Source organism: Erpetoichthys calabaricus, chromosome 12, assembly GCF_900747795.2.
Source record: "Erpetoichthys calabaricus chromosome 12, fErpCal1.3, whole genome shotgun sequence".
NCBI classification, from domain to species: Eukaryota; Metazoa; Chordata; class Cladistia; order Polypteriformes; family Polypteridae; genus Erpetoichthys; species Erpetoichthys calabaricus.
The window spans coordinates 146,558,862-146,583,587 of NC_041405.2; the positions used below are offsets into that span (position 1 = coordinate 146,558,862).

The window sequence follows — 24,726 nt, forward strand, 5'->3', positions numbered from 1 at the left end:
GTCCCACCGAGAGGCTCTGGGCAGCTCCTGCGGTCGAATGTGATAGCCTCATTGTCTGCCGTCTGCGGACGGGGGTGGCGGTGGTTAACTCAAAAAAGGAAGAAAAAAAAAAAAAAACGGCATTTCGCAAGCAGCATCGCGCAGCAGACAAACCCCTCATTCGTCGCTTCGCGTTCGGGGCAGAACATGGGGAACCGGGACGACGAGTACGATTTCTTATTCAAAGGTAAAGGAATATCAGCAATTGCCGCGGCGTGTGCTGTCTCCTTCTGTATACATAAAGCTGCATATACGTGTGTGTGTGTGTGTGTATGTGTGTGTGTGTGTGTGTGTCCACAAAGCAGCGGACTGCTGGGGATTTTGTACTGCATGTATTGCTGCTCTCCACCCTTATAATGCTGACATCTGCACAAATCCCCTTTGTTTCATTAAGATACGAAAAAACGGAGAATCGCAAAAGCAGAAGCTAGAAATCGCGAACATACGGAGGTATTCACCGCAAACCGCCAAAAAAATAAATCAGCCTTTTGTCTTTGCACACGTTTTTTTTTTTTTTTCAAATCAATAATTCAATGTCAGGCGAATGTGACATTAAAAATGATGCACGGCGTTGTTTAGCGAGCCAGTACTGCATGTCGAGTAATACGTCATAAACCCGACATACAACTGCCAAATAGATGAAGTCATTCGACTTTATTTAACGGACGTGGTACATTCCAGATTTCGGTCGGATTAGGGTTAGTGTTGGACAGATCATTTGGCAAGTAGCCTGAGAGACCCCAAAGGTATAAGGAAAGTGCGTTAGTCGGGAAGTCCCCCGGGGCGTCGGGGTTAGCGCCTTGTTATGATGCCATAAGTCCGCAGTGTCACCGAGGACTGGCTGAGCACCTGGCTGCACCGTTAGAAAAGGCGTGACGCATCAAGCAGATCATCAACCCGCATATCAGGAGTCGATAACGAGGCTCAGACAAAGGGCAGGCGGAAACAAACAGGGCGCAATCGGCAGAGGGGCTGCTGTAGTTATATAGCGTCTCTATTGTGAGGTCCCGCAGAAAGCTGAGCATCGACTGCCCGCTTTGGTGGTCGCTTTGAGATGAATGTGTGAATGCGAACAGCTGTGAATGATCTGCATTATCTGTACTATGAAGCTTGTTTTTATGGTTGTTTAAAACCCTGAGGCTGTGTGGCACCTTCAGCTCCCTGGGTCATCAAAGCAGGACGCTTTTCTGGCGTGTAGAGGAGACAAAACGAGCCAGTGGTATAAAGAAATACATTCATTTATCTTTATTATGAAGTAGTGGAGATATGACAGAATTTATGCAGTGGGGGAAATAAGTATTGACGGGGTGAACATTTTCTTCAGTAAAGGCTATTCACATGAAATTCTCCAAAGACATTGATAGCAACTCAAGAAATCCACAAATATATCGAGTTCACAACATTAAAGGCCGTAAATAAAGGTAAAGAGGAATGACACTGGGTAAAAATATTCGACATGCTAATTTAATTCTTAGTGGTCAGGGCTGGTGACACCATTAAGGCAAATTAGGGTTTCACATAGGGCACAGATCATAATGGGGGGGGGGGACCCAGCAGCACGGGTTAGCTACCGACAAGTCAGTTGGTACACTAATAAGCTTGGCCGAGGGTGCAAAATAACCGACTTTTAGTCGACACTGTTAGTGGAGAAGCTTTTGTTTGTAATGACAGCTTCCTGTATGAAGAAACCAACTGCCTGCAGTGCTCAACTGGGATTTTGGCCTATTCTTCTAAAGCGATTGTCTTTAAATCTTGAAGTTTCCGGGGGTGCCCTCTTGTGGACCCTCATCTTTTATTTCCTTCTACAAATGGGGCCACTACTTTTTTCAATTTACATCCTGCATTTAGGTGCAATTTGGGTGGCACGGTGGTGCAGTGGTAGCGCTGCTGCCTCACAGTTAAGAGACCCGGGTTCGCTTCCCGGTTCCTCCCTGCGTGGAGTTTGCATGTTCTCCCCGTGTCTGCGTGGGTTTCCTCCGGGCGCTCCGGTTTCCTCCCACAGTCCAAAGACATGCAGGTTAGGTGGATTGGCGATTCCAAATTGGCCCTAGTGCGTGTGTTTGTGTGTGTCCTGCGGTGGGTTGGCACCCTGCCCAGGATTGGTTCCTGCCTTGTGCCCTGTGTTGGCTGGGATTGGCTCCAGCAGACCCCCGTGACCCTGTGTACGGATTCAGCAGGTTGGAAAATGGATGGATGGATGGATTTAGGTGCAATTTTCAGAAAACATGCAATCTCATACCACCTATATGCTGACGACTGCCAAATTTATTTCTCCCTCAAGTCAACTGACTCCACTAAACCTCTTCTCGACTGCTTATCTGACATTAAGGACTGGCTGGCTGTAAACTTCCTTCACCTGAACGATTCAAAAACCGAGGTCATTGTTTTTAGTCCTGACCGCAAACAGACCTTACCCTTTGGCCTCGACTTTCTTCCCATTCCAGTAACTTCGTCTGTTTCCAATCTTGGAATCAAAATGGATATGGTCCTGAAAATGGATGCTCAAGTCAACAGCACAGTAAAATCCTGCTTTTTCTATCTCAGGCGAATTGCCAAACTCAAACCAATTCTGTCTTACCACCTCCTGGAATCAGTAATCCATGCATTCATTACGTCCCGGCTCGACTATTCTAATTCCTGCCTATATGGTATTAGTAAAGCCACTCTTTCTAGACTCCAATTGGTTCAAAATGCGGCTGCAGGGCTTTTAACTGGAAACAGCAGAAGCCAACACATTACACCGATTTTAAAAACCCTACACTGGCTGCCGGTTAGATTTAGAATTGATTTTAAGATACTCCTCTTAACCTATAAGGCACTAAATGGTCTAGCCCCTGCCTATTGGGATTAATAAAGTATCTATCTATCTATCTATCTATCTATCTATCTATCTATCTATCTATCTATCTATCTATCTATCTATCTATCTATCTATCTATCTATCTATCTATCTATCTATCTATTTGAGTGTCTTGCTCCATCGTCACAATCCCCCTCGTGTTCTTAGATCCGCAGATCAGCTGCTCCTAACCGTTCCCAAGGCACGTTTTAAAGTTCGTGGTGAAAGGGCTTTTTCCGTCTGTGCACCCAGGCTCTGGAACTCCTTACCTTTAGTGGTTAGGCAAGCCGCTTCAGTCGCCTCATTCAAATCACACCTAAAAACGCACTTCTTCACATTGGCTTTTAATTCTTAACCTGTCTTATTTCCACTTGCTTTTTGCTATTTCTCTGTTTTATTGGGTCCCTTGACCTGTTTTTACTGTCTCTGTTTTAATTCTCTCTTAATGTTTGTTTTTAATATTTTGCTTTTAGTCTTGCTTGTTTTAACTGTACAGTGCTTCGGTCAGTTGTAATGCTGTGTTTTAAGCACTCAACAAATAAAAATGGTATGGTATAGTACAAATGTTCTATTGGATTGAAGTCAGCTGATTGACCGTGCCATTCTAATAAGTTGAATTTCTGATACCAGTTGAAAGTTTCCTTTGCTGTATGTTTTGGGTTATTGTCCTTCTGGAAGGTCCACCCACGTCTCATCCTCATCATCCATCACTTCAAGAATCTTTCTGTGCATGGCCCCATTCATCATTCCTTCAATTGCATGAAGTCTGCTAATACTATGAGATGAGAAACAGTCCCACATGATGCTTCCACCTTCAAACTTCACTGTTGGCGTATGGTGTTTTTTGGGTGAATTGCAATGCCATTCCTCCCCCAAACATGATGTGGAATGTGACAGGCAGAAAGTTCAATTTTGGTCTCGTCTGACCAGACTCTATTCTCCCAGTATTTCATAGGCTTCTCCAAATGTTGTGTAGCAAACTTTAAATGAGCTTCAACATCCCTTTTCTTCAGTAATGGAGTCTTGCAGGGTGAGTGTGCATAAAGGCCGTGCTGGTGGAGTGCATTGCCTATTGTTTTCTCTGTAACAATTACACTCGCTGCCTCCCGAGACTTTCTGAGTGATCTTTGGCTCTTGGGCTACTCTTCTGACTTATCCATCAACTCCCTGGTCAGAAATCTTACAGGGAACTCCTGTGTGTGGCCGGTTGATGGTGGACTGGTGTTCCTTCCACTTGTAGATAATGGGCTTACTTGAAGATTCAGAAGTTTTGAAATACGCCTGTAACCAGTTCCAATGATGTAGTTTGCAACAGTCAGATTGCACAGGTTTTGGGAGAACTCTTTGCTTTTACCCGTCATGAAATGTTTCTTGTGTGACACCTTGGTAGCAAAACCCCTTTTATAGCCCATCAATATGTGCTAATCCAGCTGATATCAATTCGCACAGATAGGAGGTGGAATTACTTTCTAACTACAGTAAAACCTCAATTATCTGTCAGGGGTCGGGACCGAAGCCACGATGGATAAGAGAAAAGTCGGATAACAGAACAGCTACTTAGAAAATGATATACAGTAGATTAGTTTAGTGAATAGTCGTATTTACTTACAAAACAAAACTATCCATCCATCCATTTTCCAACCCGCTGAATCCGAACACAGGGTCACGGGGGTCTTCTGGAGCCAATCCCAGCCAACACAGGGCACAAGGCAGGAACCAATCCTGGGCAGGGTGCCAACCCACTGCAGGACACACACAAACACACCCACACACCAAGCACACCCTAGGGCCAATTTAGAATCACCAATCCACCTAACCTGCATGTCTTTGGACTGCCCGGAGGAAACCCACGCAGACACGGGGAGAACATGCAAACTCCACGCAGGGAGGACCCAGGAAGCGAACCTCAGGTCTCCTAACTGTGAGGCAGCAGCACTACCACTGCGCCACCCAAAACAAAACTATATTAACAAAATATAGTATTAACAAAATTAATTAGTTCATATAATATTGTCTGCGGTGGGCTAGCGCCCTGCCCGGGGTTTGTTTCCTGCCTTGCACCCTGTGTTGGCTGGGATTGGCTCCAGCAGACCCCCGTGACCCTGTAGTTAGGATATAGCAGGTCAGATAATGGATGGATGGATATAATATTGTAACGACCAGAATAATAAGCAAATACAACTCAGAGGTAGTGGAGTTTTCTATACGTTTAACTTGGAGTCTTAGTTCCATAACAAACGGTGCCCTGTCTTATCTGGGTTACGGTGCACACCTCCACAACAGTCAAAGTGAGCTCTCCCTACCAGTCAGCTTATCTCCTGCCACTCACGTTCCTTTTTTTCTGTATACCACAGACACTCCTGCTTCTTGTCCCGACTCCCTACTCCGCACCGTCCTTTTTCTGCTGTCACTCCTGTCCGCCCCTCACAGAACAGAAGCCCCTCATTCAGTCCCACCACTTACAGCATTCATTCCACCCTTTCTGCTCCCTGACAGCTCATTACAATCTCCCTTCTTCTTCTTTCAGCTTCTCCCGTTAGGGGTTGCCACAGCAGATCATCTTCTTCCATATCTTCCTGTCCTCGTCATCTTGCTCTGTCACCCTCATCACCTGCATGTCCTCTCTCACCACATCCATAAACCTTCTCTTAGGCCTTCCTCTTTTCCTCTTCCCTGGCAGCTCTATCCTTAGTATCCTTCTCCTAATATACCCAGCATCTCTCCTCTGCACACCCTGCACATCACAATATATTATCAAAACATAACAGAAATTAAAAAGAAAAGTTCAATTTATATTAATACTGAATAACAATACCGTCAGTGGCTTCCATTTTCGACACATTTTTCAATTGTGTTAGCATTGCGCTTTATATCGTTTACTGTTGTTCTTCATACTCTGTAAATTGAAGCAATACTTTCACCATTTCCAACATGTGTAATAATTTAAATTTTTTGTGACGATTCCAACACTACACGCATATATTTATCGGCCATTACAATGTATGTTAGATTAATTATAACAAGAGAAAATCTACAAAACGCCATTAAAACTGAAGGTCTGTAACTAACTCTGTGATTTCACAATGTGGCCCGACATGCTGGTGCTGGGGATGAAGACGACGCGCTAGCAGAGGGGAGAGTCGCGCCAATGTGCAGAGCAGTAGTAGGGCAGTAATAGGTGGGCTCTGCCGTGCACAGTGGTGTTTTTATTTATTTATTTATTTTGACAGTTAATGGAGACTGACGGTTAATCGAGTGACGGATAATCAAGGTTTTACTTTACTTACACATTTCAGCTGCTTCCTTGCCTTGGTCTACTCTTTTTTCTTAGTGTATACAATGCTTTTTCTCTGTGTCATTCCACTTTATTACTCCTTACCTTTATTTATGGCCTTTAATGTTGTGAATTCCTTATATTTGTGGATTTCTGGCGTTAATACCAATGTCAGGTGAGAATTTCATGTGAAGAGCCTCATTGGAAATATATTTACTGAACAAAAACATTGACGCGTCCAATACTTATTTTCTCCACTGTACATAGTGGCTATACAGTATATACAGTGAACCCTTGTTTATCACGGTTAATCCGTTCCAGATCTACTGCGATAAATGAATTTTCGCAAAGTAGGATTCATTATTTATAAATCGAATATTTTCACAGTTAGAGTATAGAAAAGGCAGCACGGTGGCGCAGTGGTAGCGCTGCTGCCTCGCAGTTAGGAGACCTGAGGTTCGCTTCCTGGGTCCTCCCTGCGTGGAGTTTGCATGTTCTCCCCGTGTCTGCATGGGTTTCCTCCGGGCAGTCCAAAGACATGCAGGTTAGGTGGATTGGTGATTCTAAATTGGCCCTAGTGTGTGCTTGGTGTGTGGGTGTGTTTGTGTGTGTCCTGCGGTGGGTTGGCACCCTGCCCGGGATTGGTTCCTGCCTTGTGCCCTGTGTTGGCTGGGATTGGCTCCAGCAGACCCCTGTGACCCTGTGTTCGGATTCAGCGGGTTGGAAAATGGATGGATGGAGTATAGAAAACCTGTTTACAACCTTCTAAGTACGTTTTTTTAACATTATTAGAGCCCTCTAGACATGAAATAACACCCTTTAGTCACCATTACACTCGTATTACCCAATATATTAGAGAAAATAAGATATATTAGACGTTACAAATATCATATTATTAATATTGTATTGTACATTTAATTACACACACCCACAGGTCTTACACACAACCACTAACCTATGAAGGCACGAGCTCAGTAGGAGAGTCTTCAGGTGGTGCAGTATCTTCAGCAGGTGCGTCGTTGTCTTCTTCCGCTGAAGGAGTACTAGGAGTAGGCAGTGGGTGTCTGGGTGTGCGGCTGAAGAACATCTTGATAGGCAGTTGCTGGCGCTGTCTTTTCATACGCGTGAGGAGGCTTTTGTAGGGTATTGCCATCTTTGATTATATCCAAGAGTTTCACCTTCTCCTGGATGGTACGCATCTTCCTCCGGCGCTTAGTTTCATTGTCAGAAGGCTTTGAAAAAGCAGCACGTTTAGGAGCCATCATGGGGCTTAGATAAAAGTTCTCAGAAAGCGCATGCATAGTGACGTAAGCGTGTATGAGAAAAAAACGCGATAGAGTGAAGCCGCGAAAGTCGAAGCGTGATATAGCGAGGGATCACTGTATATATATATATATATATATATATATATATATATATATATATATATATATATATATATATATATATAGTCAGGTGAAAAAGTAAGTACACCCCAGTAAATGTGTATTAATTTTTTAACTTATGTAGACAAATCAAGATTTGATTGTCATTTAAACAGATGTACAGATAAAGGTGCTATAATATAACAAACATCAGGCCACATTTCCATTTTGGAGTTCCTTGTATAAAATTTCACTTATGGATAAAGTACATGCTGGTTCTTTAATGGTTCTTTACTGGGTTGTGTGGTTCCTCCTAGAGCCATTGCTTGACAAAGCACGTCTTCATTCTGGGATAGGTACTTTGTGCTTTGAAAAACTTCCTAATATGTGGAAAACAAGGAAGAAAAAAAAATGTTTAATGTTTGGTACGCTACCCTAGCAGGACATAACAAATTAAGAAAACCTGGAGTTAGTCTGTGTAATTGAATACAGGGAGAGTCCTTTTAAAATCAGGACCCATCTGTTCACGGCTCTTCACTGTATGGAGCCTGTTACAGATTAGATAAATAAAAGTTTCTTTCTGGAACCTTCTTGTGGATTGTTCTTGTGGGAACCTAAAATGGCTCCCCTATGGCACTGCTATAAAGACCGGTCCAGCACCTTTATTTTTAAGAGTGTAGGAATAAAAACTTGAACTATTTAATGTATGGTTTGCTACCTAGCAGAACACAAACTCATTAAGGAAACCAGGACTACGCCTGCTGTGTTATTGTATTCAAATCGGGAGCCATTGGTATCTCACAAATCTGTTATCATCTATTCATGGTTATTTATGGAGACAGTTGCGGCACTAAATAAATCAACGTTCTTTGTGGAACCATCACGTGGGTGGGTTATTTGGGAACCACAAATGGCTCCCCTATGGCATCGCTCTGAAGAACCGCTCTGGCACCTTGATTTCTAACAGTGTGCACCCTTACATTTATCACATATTACAATCGGGTGCAAATGATTACAACTTCAATAAAAAGGATCTCATCTTCACCCATCTTATTTAAACCTCAGACACTTAGTTTGCTTTGCTCTTTGTTGTTGAAGTGTGTGTTATCACCATGAAGAGACTCAAAGAGCCCTCTGTGTCCTTCAGAGAGAGGGTTATATTTATTTTTGCTTCACGCCTTCCCGCATCATAACCTATTGATTATGATTTGGCTCAAAAACTAATCAGCACATCGTCATCTCATAACAGGCTTAAGTTTTGAGTTTGTTTTTTTCCGTCCAGCCATTTTAGCTCAAGACCGTCCTCATGAAACTGTGACACACAGACACACACCCATCATCGAGATATCAGGGGATACTAAAACATCGAGATCATTCCAAAACTGGAGGTCGAAATGTTGGAGGAATCTTAAAGCTTTCGCTCCTCTCCCATAGACGATAGGTTATAACAGGGGACGACACAAAGCAAATATGAATTCCACATGCTTCAGACAGACTGGTACAGACATGGAAAAGGACCAAACATGACATTAAAAAACATGGAAACTACACTCACTGGCCACTTTATTAGGTACACCTGTTCAACTGCTTGTTAACACAAATATCACATGGCAGCAACTCAATGCATTTCGGCCTGTAGACCTCATCAAGACCACCTGCTGAAGTTCAAACTGAGCAGCAAAATGGGGAAGAAAGGGGACTGAAGTGACTTTGAACATGGCATGACTGTTGGTGCCAGACAGGCTGGTCTGAGTATTTCAGAAACTGCTGATCTACTGGGATTTTCACACACAACCATCTCTGGGGTTTATAGAGAATGGTCTGAAAAAGGGAAAATATCCAGTGAGCGGCAGTCCTCTGCATGAAAATGTCTTGTTGATACCAGAGGTTAGAAGACAATGGCCAGACTTGGTCGAGCTGACAGAAAGGCAACAGTCACTCAAATAAGCACTCGTTACAACCGAGGTGTGCAGAAGAGCATCTCTGAGCACACAACATGTCGAACCTTGAAGCAGGTGTGCTACAGCAGCAGGAGACCACACTGGGTGACACTCCTATCAGCTAAGAACAGGCAACTGAGGCTACAATTCACATGGGCTCACCAAAATTGGACAACAGAAGATTGGAAAAATGTTGACTGGTCTGATGAGTCTCGATTTCTGCTGTGATATTTGGATGGTAGGGTCAGAATTTGGTGTCAACAACATGAAAGCAGGGATCCATCCTGCCTTGGATCAACAGTTCAGGCTGGTGGTGTAATGATGTGGGGGATATTTTCTTGCCACACTTTGGGCCCCCTAGCACCAACTGTGCATTGTTGAAATGCCACAGCTTATCTGCATATTGTTGTTGACCATGTCCATCCCTTTATGATCTTCTGATGGCCCCTTCCAGCATGATAACATGTCATGTCACAAAGCTCAGCTCATCTAAAAGTGGTTCCTTGAACATGACAATGAGTTCACTGGTCTCGAATGGCCTCCACAATCACCATATCTCAATGCAGTAGAGCACCTTTGGAATGTGGTGGAACCGAAGATTCACATCATAGATGTGCAGCTGACAAATCTGCAGCAACTGCGTGATGCTATCATGTCAATATGAAGCAAAATCCCCGAGGAATGTTTCCAGCACCTTCTGGAATCTATGCTATGAAAAATTACAGCAGGTCTGAAAGCAAAAGGGGGTTCAACCTGGTACTAGCAAGGTGTACCCAAAAAAAGTGGCTGGTTAGAGTATATTTATACTTGGACTAAACTATAGCATGCTACTGAATCAAAAATATTTAACTCAAGGATGCATGGGTATACTTATAGTGCACAATATAAAAACTAGGAAAATACGGATCAACATATATTTAACCGTTAATCTCTGGTAAAAAGTCGCAGAGTGGGTGTCCCTAATTAAGGAATCTCTCGGCTGCCAGTTCGTAAAGTGCGTATTGAAAGATGCTGTCAGTTTCTTCCATGCTGTATTCCTTCAGAATGTTGTGAAGGTATTTTCACAGGCGTCCTCCAGATCTGATATGAGATCTCTCACAATATGTATTATATAGAACTAGCTGACCCGCGGCGTAGCATACGCCGCATAATTATTTATCGATGGGTGAACACTTCCTGAAAGACACAGTTGTCCAAATGGGGTGGGTTTGAGGATACGACTGTAAGTGAATGAAAAGATGGAACTCTGGAGACAGCAACATACAATTGTCCGTGACTGAAAACTGGGTTTGGCAGATGCAGGCATATCTTTTTTAAAGTTTGTCCCTGTGCCTTATTAATTGTCATTGCAAAGGCCAATCTAACAGGAAATTGTCTGTGTGTAAAAGTAAAAGGCAAATTTGAATCTGATGGGGTCAGGGATATCCGGAGAATAAGGACAGTTTGTGAGGTAGGAGCTGCGATAGTTTTACACTCCAGTACATTGCGGTGAATGCTGGTAACAGTCAGTCTAGTGCCATTACAGAGACTTCTTGCTGGCATGAGGTTTCTGCGAAGCATGACGACTGAACCAATTTTAATTTTGAGTTTATGCGGAGCCATGCCAGTGGGAATAAGACTGCTAAGAAATTCTTCGGGGAATGAAAGTTGATCTGCGGGATCGTTTGTGACGATGGAGTCAACACTAGTGAAAGTTACTTCGTTGGTAGGGATAAGTTTCAGTACTTGTTCATTAAGGTGTAGCGAGTCTTCGTTGGTGAAGCGACTCAGGATGTGTTTGATGAGGAGTTGGGGGCGGGCACATGAGCAGGCAGTGCGCATGCCTTGAGAGCGAGGGTGGACGCAGGAGGAGGGTTAGAGTTGGCGGGCGGGGCTCTGTCGTGCGTACCCCATGGTCTTAGAGTTGGCGGGCGGGGCTCTGTCATGCGTGCGTACCCCATGGTCGGGCGACTTGGTCTTTTATATATATAGATTATTGTGCTCTACTGTGAAATTCGTGCTGTGATGAGACATTCTTTATGAATTTTGTCCCACTTGTGACTAGGTGTTTTATACATTTTGGTGACTGTTACTTTAATTTGGTTTATTAGGACAAATTGTGTGGCTAACGAATGGCAAGTAGCAACTCTTCTGTCGTATCTTCTGTAGGTAATTGGGAAATGAGTTAGTGAGAGACAATTATGCTTCAAATACAATTCTACTAATGTGTACCAATTCTGCCTGAAGACGAGACGAGGTCTGGGAGATGAAATGTTTGTTAAAGCTGAAACCATAAAGACCAAACACTCAACACCAAAGCCTAATCAGAAATCAGAAATTAAAGTCAAAGGGAGAAACAGTAGAATCAGTAACCAGAAAGTTGAAAAATAATATGTGTTTTGTTTGGTAGAGTTTTTATCCCAATTACGGATAGTGAATGAATCTTTGTGCCAGATTTAAAGGGTCGTACCGATGACGCAAGGTGCAGTGTCGTGCTACGCAACTTTCATGTCAACAGGGGGCCACATGCCAGTAATGGGAATGATAATGTGGCCGATTGTTAAACAAAATAATGTCACAGCACTGCAAATAATTAATCACTACATTCAGGTAACATATAAAAGCAAAGAATCCACACAGAAGACGCTAGAGAAGAAGTTGCCCACATTCTCACGTAATATATTAATATGTAAAAAGCATTTTAAGAGAGAAAAAAAATTGTCAAAGTGCAGAATTCATAACAGAACCTCTCATTGTCATTACTTTCCATACGGGAATTTCAGCGCCCTTTCATGTGCTTGAAGTGAATAACATTTATAATAACAACAACGGCACTCATTTCGATCTAACGTAGCTTAACGATTACAGTCATCTTTATGTGAAGCACAATGTACTTTTTCCCTGTGCTCAGTCCCTTTAAATCGAGAGGACTTTGTAGCAGCATGTTGTTAATTGAGAGAGGACCAGATGTTAATAGGTGGCACTGCTGCCATTTATGAGCAATCAGAAAGCTAGCTGAGCAAACTGAGGAGAAACATGAGACCAAATTAAGAGTAGCTGCAGATTAGTTAAGCTTGGGACTGATCTTGTTTCACTGTTCACTCCGACTGCACTTACACCTGAGGTTCATCTCCTCTATGTATCGCATTACGTACTCTGGGCTTGATCCACTGCTAGTACAGGGCTCTGCAACTGACCCGTGATGATCAATTCTGTATACTCGTAATGTAACGTGTTCCCAAACAGTCCACCAAGCTGATAGTTGCTCGATTATGTTGACCTCTTTAGTAAGTTGCTTTGGAGAAAAGTGTCTGCTAAAACCGATGTCACATTATGCAACTTTTTTTTTGTCAGATTTGCCAATCATGGTTGCTGATCTCGTTGCCAGACCAGGTCAGTTTCAACAACTGAAAATCGATGGCCATCTGAGCGCCGATCTTCCAACACGGCTGTACTCACCCCTTTTTTCTCACCACTTTTTCTGTAGCGGCACCTTGCAAAGGGTTAATAGCTCTGGTGCGTTCAGTTGCAGTCTCTGCCTTTTTTTCCCATTCTGTTTTAGTACATAAAACACAGGACATCAGATATATGATCTTCGGTTCTGTTTGTGAGGTTCCAAACACCCGTGTTCCTTATTCCTTGTCTCTACAGTCGATGCATTGTACTTTCTAGCTGAATGCTCATTGGTTCTCAACTCTCCCAAGCACAAAGCCCACCCCTCTGACAAAAGGGAGAATCAAAGCTGTTGACTTTATCTTAGCCAGTCACCGGCTGCAGAAATGACAAGTCTCAGAAAATAAAAGTTGGGACGCCAACCAGGTAGCATCTTTTAATTCAACTGAAAGTCTTAACAAAAACGATACCTTTTGGTGTCTAGGCTTCTCACCCTCAAGCTTTAACTGAACAAAAAGGTTTGGCTTTGGCCACACATTAAGGGTCTGCACGTCACAGGCTCCGTCCGACGGGTCGCTCTGGTCACAAAAGATGCCTCCTTCTAGGCAGCTGGGGTTCTTATAGCTGGGGAAACCGGAAGGGGTGGGGCTAAGTGCCCTCACTGGGCGGTTGCTCGGTGGAAGAGAATGTTAGCAACAGCGCCCCCTCTCGTCTCGGCAGAATGACGCACCTCGATTGAGCCTGTGAGGATATCTTCCACCACGCATGCATGACGCTCAGCTTCACTTGTGGGTTTTTAATTGTGTTCACTCAAGAAATTTTTTTCAAGTTTACCAACAGTTGTATGTTCACAGAGGAAGGGGAATGCAGTAGTTAAAGAGGAAAAAGTGTCATTTGTAAATGCAACATGTCTAAATACAATTCAAGATGAGACAAAAAGATGGACACTAAAATAAACGCTGTAATCGAACGAGACAATGAAATTGTTATCCCAAAGTGGCTGAGAGAAAAACACACACACACACACACACCCACACACACACACACACAGAGCAGTTCCCACCTTTTATGACGTGCCACAGTTGTCAATGCTCTTATTTAGATTTTGTGAGTGCCAATAAAATCGTCTGGAGAAGCACACTGGCTGATGGGAGCTGTAGTCCCCACATCACCATTTACAACAAGGTTGTAGATAAGATAGGGGAATATATTATTTAATATCTTTTTTTTTAACTGAATCAGTTGTGCTAAAATGACTGTGTTCACAGCCACAGCACCTGGCAAAAGCGCACCTGCTAAACACGTCTTCATTGAGCGCCGCCAAACTTTCCTCCTCTCCCTTCGCTTCTGCAGGTGGCCTTCATTTGCATAAAGCAGCCTGCCTTGTTTCTCCATGCGATCGCTGTCAATATGTTAGAGTGTACTACTTGTTAGAGCGTTATTCACAACAAGTATCAAGAAATAAAAAAAAAACGTGTCAGCTAATTTTCTTTTTCCTACAATGTCGTCAAATTTCAATCATATCCATCAAAGCACTTTTGAGATTTAGAGGTGTTTAGGTTTTCTATTATGAATTTTTTTAACCTTAAATATTGAAATTTCCTTTCTTAGTGGATACCCTTAACCTTAAATGTATTATCCTGCCAAATATCAGATTTTAGTTGAATGGGAAATAGTGTTTTGTTATTTTGTGTGTAGTGTACTAAGTAATCATATTTATAAAAGGCACCGTATAAAGCCTAATTTAACCACACACTAGATTCTCAATATAGGATCATTAGAAAAAGTAAATTTCCAATTAATAAAATGACAAGTGTCTGTGTGTCGTCTGTCTGGATGATGTGTCTCTGTTCTGTGCCATTTGGTATGGGATTAATAAAAGCAGGGCTAAAGTTTGTGTTGCGTCATCTGTTGGAATGACAAGTGCAGTGCATTTTATTACTACAAATGTTTGTGATGCACCATCTGTTAGAAGAACAAATGCAATGCATATGTCTCTGTTATATGCTCTTTGGTATGGGGTTTATAAAAGCAAACTTAATGTTTATGATGCACTATCAGTTGGAAAGATAAATGTAATGCATTACTACTATTTGTGTAACAAAATACATTCCAATAGATAACGCTGAGGTCTATGTTGATCACTTAGATTACTACCAGTCTACCACTTTTTAGATCTATGTTACAGTACGAACAGAAATACATATGGAGAGGGGGGGCTCGGCCCCTATGAGACTTGAGCTGCCAAAATAGGGTCTTTAATTAACCTTGGTGGAGTCTCTACTGTAATTTAAATGTTCAGTCTTCAATATTAAATTATTTTATAAGCTATGTATTATAATTATAAAAGTAGAATACGAACTGTCTGTGCTAAAAGTGCCACCCGCATAAGATGAGCTGAAATCTAAGAAATCAACTGAGACCTCAACGTTAATGCTGGCTGTGCACCAACTGTTGGAATGTATCTTGTAGTTTGTTCAGTAACAAAATGCATTGCATTTGTCATTCCAACAGATGGCACATCACAAACATTTGTAATAATAAAATTCATTATTGTGTCTTGTATGTAAATAAAATAGTATTTTGTATAAATCTGTACATAAAATGTATTATAAATTTAAATTTGTAATTTTCCCTTAGGGATAAGTAAAGTATCTATCTATCTATCTATCTATCTATCTATCTATCTATCTATCTATCTATCTATCTATCTATCATATAGTGCCTTTCCCTTCTATCTATCTATCTATCTATCTATCTATCTATCTATCTATCTATCTATCTATCTATCTATCTATCTATCTATTATATAGTGCCTTTCATATCTATCTATCTATCTATCTATCTATCTATCTATCTATCTATCTATCTATCTATCTATCTATCTATCTATCTATCTGCTTTTATACAGTGCCTTTCATATCTGTCTATCTATTATATTGGGCCTTTCATATGTATTTATCTGCTGTTATTTGGTGCCTTTCATGCCTGTCTATCTATTTATTGCCTTTTCGATCTGTTATTTAATGCCTTTCACATCTATCTATTTATTATATAGTGCCTTTCATATCTATGTATCCATTATATAGTGCTTTTCCTATCTATCTAGCGATCTTTCTATCACATTTTAGCTCTGTTATATAGTGTTATATAGTGCCTTTCATATCTACCTATGGCCTTTTAGATGTGTTATATGGTGCTTTTTCTATCTATCGCCTAAGCATGTTTTCAAATGGATGAATTTTCATATTCATTTCTGAATAACAACAATAAAATTGTGTTAATGATTTTGTAATTTTCTTTGTGGGAGGTTAATTATAGTTCTTAATATGTAAGGCCCCATGTAACATAATGATTCGTTGATTTTTTTACGTTTTTGCTCTGGACATAAAGACAGTCCAGATCTGATCATGACCTTTGTCTATGTGATGTTCTTCTTGGTGATTCACTTGTTATGAAAGGTGCTGTGTACAAGAAGGTTGTGCTTTTTAGGTTTTGCAGACTTTATTACTTGCCTTTGTCATTCTATTGTTGGCAGTGCAGGTGGAGTATCTGAAGTGAAAAGTGAGGGGATGTCGGCTTTTATGACTGCAGTTGCTGATCGCATTGCCAGACTGTGTCATTTCACCTGACTGTAATTGCAGGGTTTGTCAAATTAAACAACTGTGTAATGGCTTTCCAGCACACTTTTACATTTCTAAATTATCGCAAGCTGGCAGCCTTTTTTTAACAGCCAGTAGCATGCTGCCTGACAGAGCCAGTGCCCGTGCAAAGCGTAGGGTAAGCTGAGCCGCAATCTCTTTCCCTTATTTTTTCCTTTTTCCATTCTGTCGTCGTACATAAAACACAAGACATCAGGCAGACGAGCCTTCTTTTTGCGAGGTTCAAAATGCTGCCGTTGCTTATTCCTCGTCGCTGTGTTACTGTATGTACATTGCAGTACTGGGCCGAACACTCATTGTCTGCACTAGTTGGACTGAGTCGCTGGGGATGTCACACTACACGACTCTGGGGGGCTTTGATTCACAAAGGCAGTTGCAGTCTGATTAATTCTGTAGCACACAAGGTATCTGCTTCCCCTCAGCATTCAGTAACATTGGCACCCATGTCTACACTGCTTTTTACTAACTGTGAGTACCTGGATGCAAATAGGACAGCAAACTCCACAGACAAAAGAGGAGTTAAAAAGAATGCAGGAAAAGCCGGTGGTTCACATCAAAGGGGCCCTTCCCTGCATTGAGTCTCCATGTTCTCCCTGTGTGCAGGTGGGTTTCCTTCGACAGCCACAAAGACAGGCAGGTGTGATGAACTGATGTTGTTAAATTGGCCCCTGATGTGTGTGTCTGTCCTGTGATGGACTGGCGTCCTGTCCAGGGATTGTTCTCGCCTTGCACTCTTTGGTCACTGGCGTAAGCTCCAGCCCCCTTGGTAGCACTTCTCAGGATAAAGTGGGTTTAGAAGATGAATGGATGGATAGTAAAAGAAAGAATTTCATTCACATGTAACTATCAAGCTAACACATCTTCTGAATGCAAAATAAGAGAGCAGACATTTAAAGAAGTAAGATGGTAACTGGTTAAAATGAAAACCAGCAGCCCCACTGGTACCCCAGGACTGAACCTGAGAACCGCCGGTCTGCACAAAGTAATACACCACGTGAACAGGGCAGCTCATGAAAGGTGTTCTGTAAAATAAAGAGTCTGATTAATCCCATTGTCAATGGAATCTGTGATTTGGGGGTTCAGTTGCAGGGGTGTAGCACCAAACTCTGGGCCCTGTGCATAAGCAGCCTCTGCGGGACCCTTCCTCCCTCTCAGAAACAAACCTTTCATTCCAGGCTTCAAGCCAACTACCCGCCACCTCTCCTCCTCCTCTTCCTCAACTCCCCTGCAGTGGGCCCTGGGTAATCATAACCTCCCCCACTACGACGCCATGTTCAATTGTAGTGCTAGCTATGAAAGGTGCTATAAAAAATAAAGACTTAGTTATTTTTGTTCAGCTCCTAAAGGCAAATAGCATCTTATTATTGCTTTTGCCCCACTTCTAGTGCTATTACACGAAAGGCGCCATGTAATAATACTCGATTATTTTTCTGCTTTGTTTCATACAGTAAGGAGTAAGTGGCGTCTGATTTCTTCTTTACTCTGTTGTTTCACTCGGCCCTTTTGAGGTGTCTCGTGATCACACCCTTTGTATGTGGAGTTACAGTTGATGTTTGCCATTGGAAGGAAGGAGGCCCAGAGCTGCTGATTTGGACTTCCTCTTAGATGCAGCAACAGGACATCAGGTCATCCACAAGGAGACATGGCTTCCTGACTTGATGTTTAAAGCTGCAAGCCAGTGTGTACAAATTAAATCTGTCACAGGCTCCTCTAAGCAGCACTGGCTCGGTCCCTTAGTGACACCCAAAGCATCCAGCAACTCTTGTTAGTAACGTGAAGACCACTTTAACATCCTCCATAGTGAAAGGTCACTTTGAACCTGAGTATCTACTACAGTACATGAACACAACATGCAAGACAACTATGAGCCAAAGAAATTCATAATAATAGTAATAATAAAAACAACTTCATACAGCACCTTTCATACATAGAAATGAAGCTCAAAGTGCTTTCCATAGACTGTAGAAATGAAAACGTCTCTTTAGTTTGTAAGTCTTGTGTGTTTAAGGGAAGTTGTTGTTGTTTGTTATATTTCTGTATTTCATGAACTTCTGTAAAAAGCTACATTGTGTGGGGACAAATTATCTACTGATTATACAGTGATTATATAGTGTTAATTATATAGTGATTATATAGTGTTAATTATCTACTGATTATACAGTGATTATATAGTGTTAATTATCTACTGATTATATAGTGCCTTTCACATCTCTCTATTGATCTATCTATACAGTATATATTTATTATACAGTCCTTTTCAGATCTATTTATCTACTGATTATACAGTATCTCTTGATCTGTCTATACATTATATAGTGCCTTTCACATCCACATCTATCTATTGATAGTACGTCTCCTATCTACATTTTTATTGATTGTGTAACTCCCATCAGATCTATTTACCTATTCTATTGTGCTTTTCAAATCTATTTATCTATTGATTGCATAGTGCCTTTTTGATCAATATATTTATTGATTATATAACACCCATCAGATTTATTTATCAATTGTATAGTGCCTTTCACAACTGTCAGTCTATCTATATATGTATTATATAGTGCCTTTCACATCTATCTATCCATCAATTATATGGAGCCTTTCACATCTATCAATTATATATTGTCTTTAACATCTGCCTATGGTACCTTTCAGATTTATGTATTTGTTGATTATTTATCATTTTTAATTATTTATCTGTGTTTTAATTACATACAGGGTGGTTCAGATCTAATTATGCAACTGTTCGACTGACCACCGTCTCCCCGCCATTTTGGAATGTAGGGCAGGTGCTGCCATCTATCGGCAACAAAAAGAAATTTAAATGAAATCTCTATGTAATAAACTTACTAAGTTATAGCATAATGAAAATTGCATAATTAGATCTGGACCTTCCTATAGTGCCATTCAGATCCATGTATTTATTGATTATACAGTGCCTTTCATATCTATCTCTTGACCTATCTATACACTATATAGCGCCTTTCACATCCATATCTATCTAGTACATCTCCTATCTACATATTTATTGATTTAATTGCCATCAGATCTATTTACCTATTTTATTGTGCTTTTTCAAATCAATATCAATGTTTTAATTACATAGTGCCCTTCAGATCCATATACATTATTTATTGATTATATAGAGCCTTTCACATTTATGGCTCTATCTATTGATTATATGGTGCCTTTCACATCTATCAATTATATATTGTCTTTAACATCTGCCAATGGTACCTTTCAGATTTATGTATTTGTTGATTAGATAACACCCATCAGATCTATTTATCTATGTTTTAATTACATAGTGCCATTCAGGTCTATTTATCTACTGATTATACAGTGCCTTTCACATCTATCTCTTGATGTATCTATACATTATATAGTGCCTTTCACATCCACATTTATCTATTGATAGTACGTCTCCTATCTACATATTTATTGATTGTGTAACTCCCATCAGATCTATTTACCTATTCTATTGTGCTTTTCAAATCTATGTATCTATTGATTGCATAGTGCCTTTCAGATTTATGTATTTGTTGATTAGATAACACCCATCAGATCTATTTACAATATCAATGTTTTAATTACATAGTGCCCTTCAGATCCATATACATTATTTATTGAATATATAGAGCATTTCACATTTGTGGATCTATCTATTGATTATATTGTGCCTTTCACATCATTATCTATGTATCCATCTATGAAACAAAATGACAAAAAAACATAATAAAATTAGGCATTGTGTAAAAATAACATTCTAAATTATAATAAAGTGAGAAGTCAAGCAAAATGATACCTTTTATTGGCTAACTAAAAAGATTACAATACGCAAGCTTTCGAGGGGACTCTGGCCCCTTCTTCAGGTGAGATGTAATCATACATTATATCATAAATATCATATCATAAATATCAATATCATAAATTATAATAAATAAAATCAAAAATCTCTGGTCATTAACAATAGGATGGAAAAAATTGTAGATTAGATTTTATCATTACTAGTTTTAAACTGTAGTAAGTTCTAAAGCAGCGTGTCGCGAGTTGCTATTGCTTATAATGGTAGTTTGCCACAAAGTGGGCTGTGGTGGGTCACCACTCGGATATTTATGCATTGCTACACCCCAAAAGTGACCCTCAACCATTCTAAACAATAGCAACTCACAACATGCTGTTGTAGAATGTACTACGGCTTAAAACTAGTAATGATAAAATCAGCCAGACTTGGGAGGGAACTCACTCAGTTAACCAATTAGGCTTCCCTGTTCTCGTGATTTCACTCAGCTCACCAAGGGGGAAACTCTGATGATCGCAAACAATTCACCCACATGGTGGGCCGCGATGACACTCACACGGGAAAAACTGGGTCGCAACACCAAAAAGTAGAGAAACACTCTTCTAAAGTGTAATTTGTTTTCTGAGTACATATGTTTATCATCAGAGCACACCGTCCTGATGTCATCAGCATTGTTAGAGACCCTGTGTTTAGCTCCAGAGATTGTGAACTTTGACTAACAACAGATCCTTGAGCTCTCGTCCCCGTCCGAGATTGTGGATTCAAAACCATTTGCGGTTCATTTCCTTTCTCATTCTTAAAAGTCCATGCTGGTTTTTTGACTCATGCCTGTATTTTTTAATTTGACTTTTGACTCTTGTTTGGGTAGTAAGTGTGGTTGACCTCTCAGTTCTTACTTCTACTTTATTTTCAACTGCACCTCTTCTCTCAGTATTGCCTTCAAATCTTTTTTTTTGCAAGTGATTTCGCATAACAGTACCGTGGAACCTAACATACCACTGTCAATTGTTTTAAATATATATAGAAAGAATTTTACCAAATCTCTGGGTTCTGATCTGAATGACACACTGGTAGCACTGCTGCCTTGCGGTAAGGAGATCATGGGTTCGCATCCTGGGTCCTCCCTGTGTGGAATGCAAAGTGCTTTGAGTAGTGAGGAAAGCACTATATAAATTTAAATAATAATAATTATTATTAATAGGTGGTCATCTCTTCAGCAGACTGTAGCTGTAAGAACTAGATAGATAGATAGATAGATAGATAGATAGATAGATAGATAGATAGATAGATAGATAGATAGATAGATAGATAGATAGATAGATAGATAGATAGATAGATAGATAGATAGATAGATAGACTGATGTTAAAGACACTATAAGATAGATAGATAGATAGATAGATAGATAGATAGATAGATAGATAGATAGATAGATAGATAGATAGATAGATAGATAGACTGATGTTAAAGACACTATAAGGTAGATAGATAGATAGATAGATAGACTGATGTTAAAGACACTATAAGGTAGATAGATAGATAGATAGATAGATAGATAGATAGATAGATAGATAGATAGATAGATAGATAGATAGATAGATAGATAGATAGATAGATAGATAGATAACTTTATTAATCCCCAAGGGGAAATTCACAAAGTCGTACACGGAGCTGCTCCCGGCGGCGCCTGTTATGTTAAACAGAATATCCTTCCAAAGGTCCCTTTCAGAGCAAATATTTTAAATCAAACAATATGCTCACTGTGGGTCCTTCTCATATATCATTCATTATTTATATATATATTTTTCTATTTTCTCATTTTCATGTGTATGAGGACACAAACAGAAGTTTCTTGTAATATTTGCGAACCTCTTTTAATTTCAGTGGTGCTAATCGGCGACTCCGGAGTTGGGAAGAGTAACCTGCTCTCTCGATTCACACGCAACGAGTTCAACTTGGAAAGCAAGAGCACCATTGGAGTCGAGTTTGCTACCCGCAGCATCCAGGTGGACGGCAAGACGATAAAGGCTCAGATCTGGGACACGGCAGGACAAGAACGCTATAGGGCCATCACCTCTGCGTAAGTAGTAGTCGTAGTATTGTCATGTGTACAGAGTATAGTGAAATTCTTACTTTCATTCCCAACCAACAAGCAACACGTTACCTCTCCCTGGTGCTAATCAAGAATGTAATGAGGCAGAGAATTCATTTTATTTCATAGAAAGCGCAAGTAATCTTTCCTGTAGTTCCTACCCCCTCTTTAGTTATCTTCCCAGTGTTTGAAACCGTGTAGAAGAACTCGAGAAGAGTTACAAAAGATTTATCCATATATACAGTCATATGAAAAAGTTTGGGAACCCCTCTCAACCTGCATAATAATTTATTCTACTTTCAACAAAAATTATAACAGTGGTCTGTCTTTCATTTCCTGGGAACATCTGAGTACTGCGGTGTTTTCTGAACAAAGATTTTTAGTGAAGCAGTATTTAGTTGTATGAAATTAAATCAAATGTGAGAAACTGGCTGAGCAAAAATTTGGGTCCCCTTGTAATTTTGCTGATTTGAATGCCTGTCACTGCTCAATGCTGATTACTTGCAAATACTGTATATTTATATATAAATATGCCTACTGTTTCTTTTAGTCCACTATATAAAGAAACACAGTGGCGGATGGTAGTAAAAAAGATGGAGCAGGGTACTGGGGCAGGGGTTGTGGGTTACCGAGAACAATCAGCACAAATTTCTTTCTAATCTAAATGGGAGTTGGCCACTTTCATTTTAAACTAATGTCACATTACAAGACATGTAATCAGAGGGAACGTTAAACTTGACAGCTGCAGTTACTGATCGAGGGATGTCACAAGAAATCACAGGGGATGACAACTGAGACGACTGTGTAATGACTCTCCAGCACAGCTTCATATCTCCAAAGTATTGCAAACTCCTCCCTTCTGACAGCTAATAACGTGGCTGCCGGACAGAGCCGCTGCTGTACGAATCTCATCCAGGTACAGCAAGTTCACCCCCAATCTTGACCCTTTACTTTCTTTTTTTTCTGTTCTGTCGTGTTGCACAAAACACGCAACAATGGATGGATGAGCCTCTCTTCTGTTTGTGCAGTCCAAAGCACCTACGTTCCTTATTCCTTGATGCTACATTACACGCATTGTACCTTTGTCCTACGACACTTGTCCCCAAGATTAATACTTCCTTGATTATTTTGACCTCTTTTGTAAGAAACTTTGGATAAAAATATCTGTTAAGTGCACTTCTAGGTGTGGTCGGCGTGGTCGGCGTGGTGGTAGCACTGCTGCCTCACAGTAAGGAGACCTGGGTTCGCTTCCTGGGTTCTCCCTGCGTGGAGTTTGCATGTTCTCCCCGTGTCTGCTCCGGGCGCTCCGGTTTCCTCTCACAGTCCAAAGACATGTAGGTTAGGTGGATTGGCGATCCTAAATTGGCCCTAGTGTGTGCTTGGTGTGTGTGTGTGTGTGTGCTTGGTGTGTGTGTCCTGTGGTGGGTTGGCACCCTGCCCGGGATTGGTTCCTGCCTTGCGCCCTGTGTTGGCTGGGATTGGCTCCAGCAGCCCCCCTTGACCCTGTGTTCGGATTCAGCAGGTTGAATGGATGGGTGGACTTCCAGGTGTGTGTTGATTGGTTGTCCACACTCATAAACACAAAGCCCATCCCTACACTCAATGGCCACTTTATTAGGTACACTTTGCTAGTACTGGGTTGGATCCCCTTTTGCCTTCAGACCTGCCGTAGTTCTTCTTAGCACAGATTCAGCAAGGTGCTGGAAACATTCACCAAGGATTCTGGTCCATATTGACATGATAGCATCAGGCAGTTCTCGCAGATTTGTCAGCTGCACATTCATGATGCGAATCTCCGGTTCCACCACATCCCAAAGATGCTCTACTGCATTGAGGTCTGGTGACCGTGGAGGAGTTTGCATGTTCTCCCCGTGTCTGCGTGGGCTTTGTCCGGGCGCTTCAGTTTCCTCCCACAGTCTAAAGACATGCCAGTTAGGTGGATTGGTGATTCTAAATTGGCCCTAGTGTGTGCTTGGTGTGTGGGTGTGTTTGTGTGTGTCCTGCGGTGGGTTGGCACCCTGCCCGGGATTGGTTCCTGCCTTGTGCCCTGTGTTGGCTGGGATTGGCTCCAGCAGACCCCCGTGACCCTGTGTTCGGATTCAGCGGGTTGGAAAATGGATGGATGGATGACTGTGGAGGCCATTTGAGTCCAGAGAACACTTTTTCATGTTCAAGAAACCAGTGTGAGATGATTTGAGCTTTGTGACATGGTGCATTATCCTGTAATAAAATGGATTATATGTTTAATCTCTGCACAAAAGGGGCAATACTATAAATAAATCATATAAAGCATTGTAACGGTATATTGTGAAGTAATAGAAATCCTAGAAGAGACTGAAACCTCTTA

The 24,726-nt window shown here is 41.1% G+C and overlaps 1 protein-coding gene across 1 annotated transcript in view; it reads left to right on the forward strand.

The window, feature by feature from the left end:
- The window catches only part of LOC114662823 (ras-related protein Rab-11B-like), a 41,282-nt gene continuing 16,556 nt past the window's right edge, over window positions 1-24,726 (forward strand). Inside the window, exons 1-2 of the mRNA XM_028816507.2 lie at window positions 1-226; window positions 22,172-22,367. Of these exons, the coding sequence (XP_028672340.1) occupies window positions 187-226; window positions 22,172-22,367 (236 nt within the window). The 5' untranslated portion in view covers window positions 1-186. The remainder of the gene's footprint in view (window positions 227-22,171; window positions 22,368-24,726) is intronic.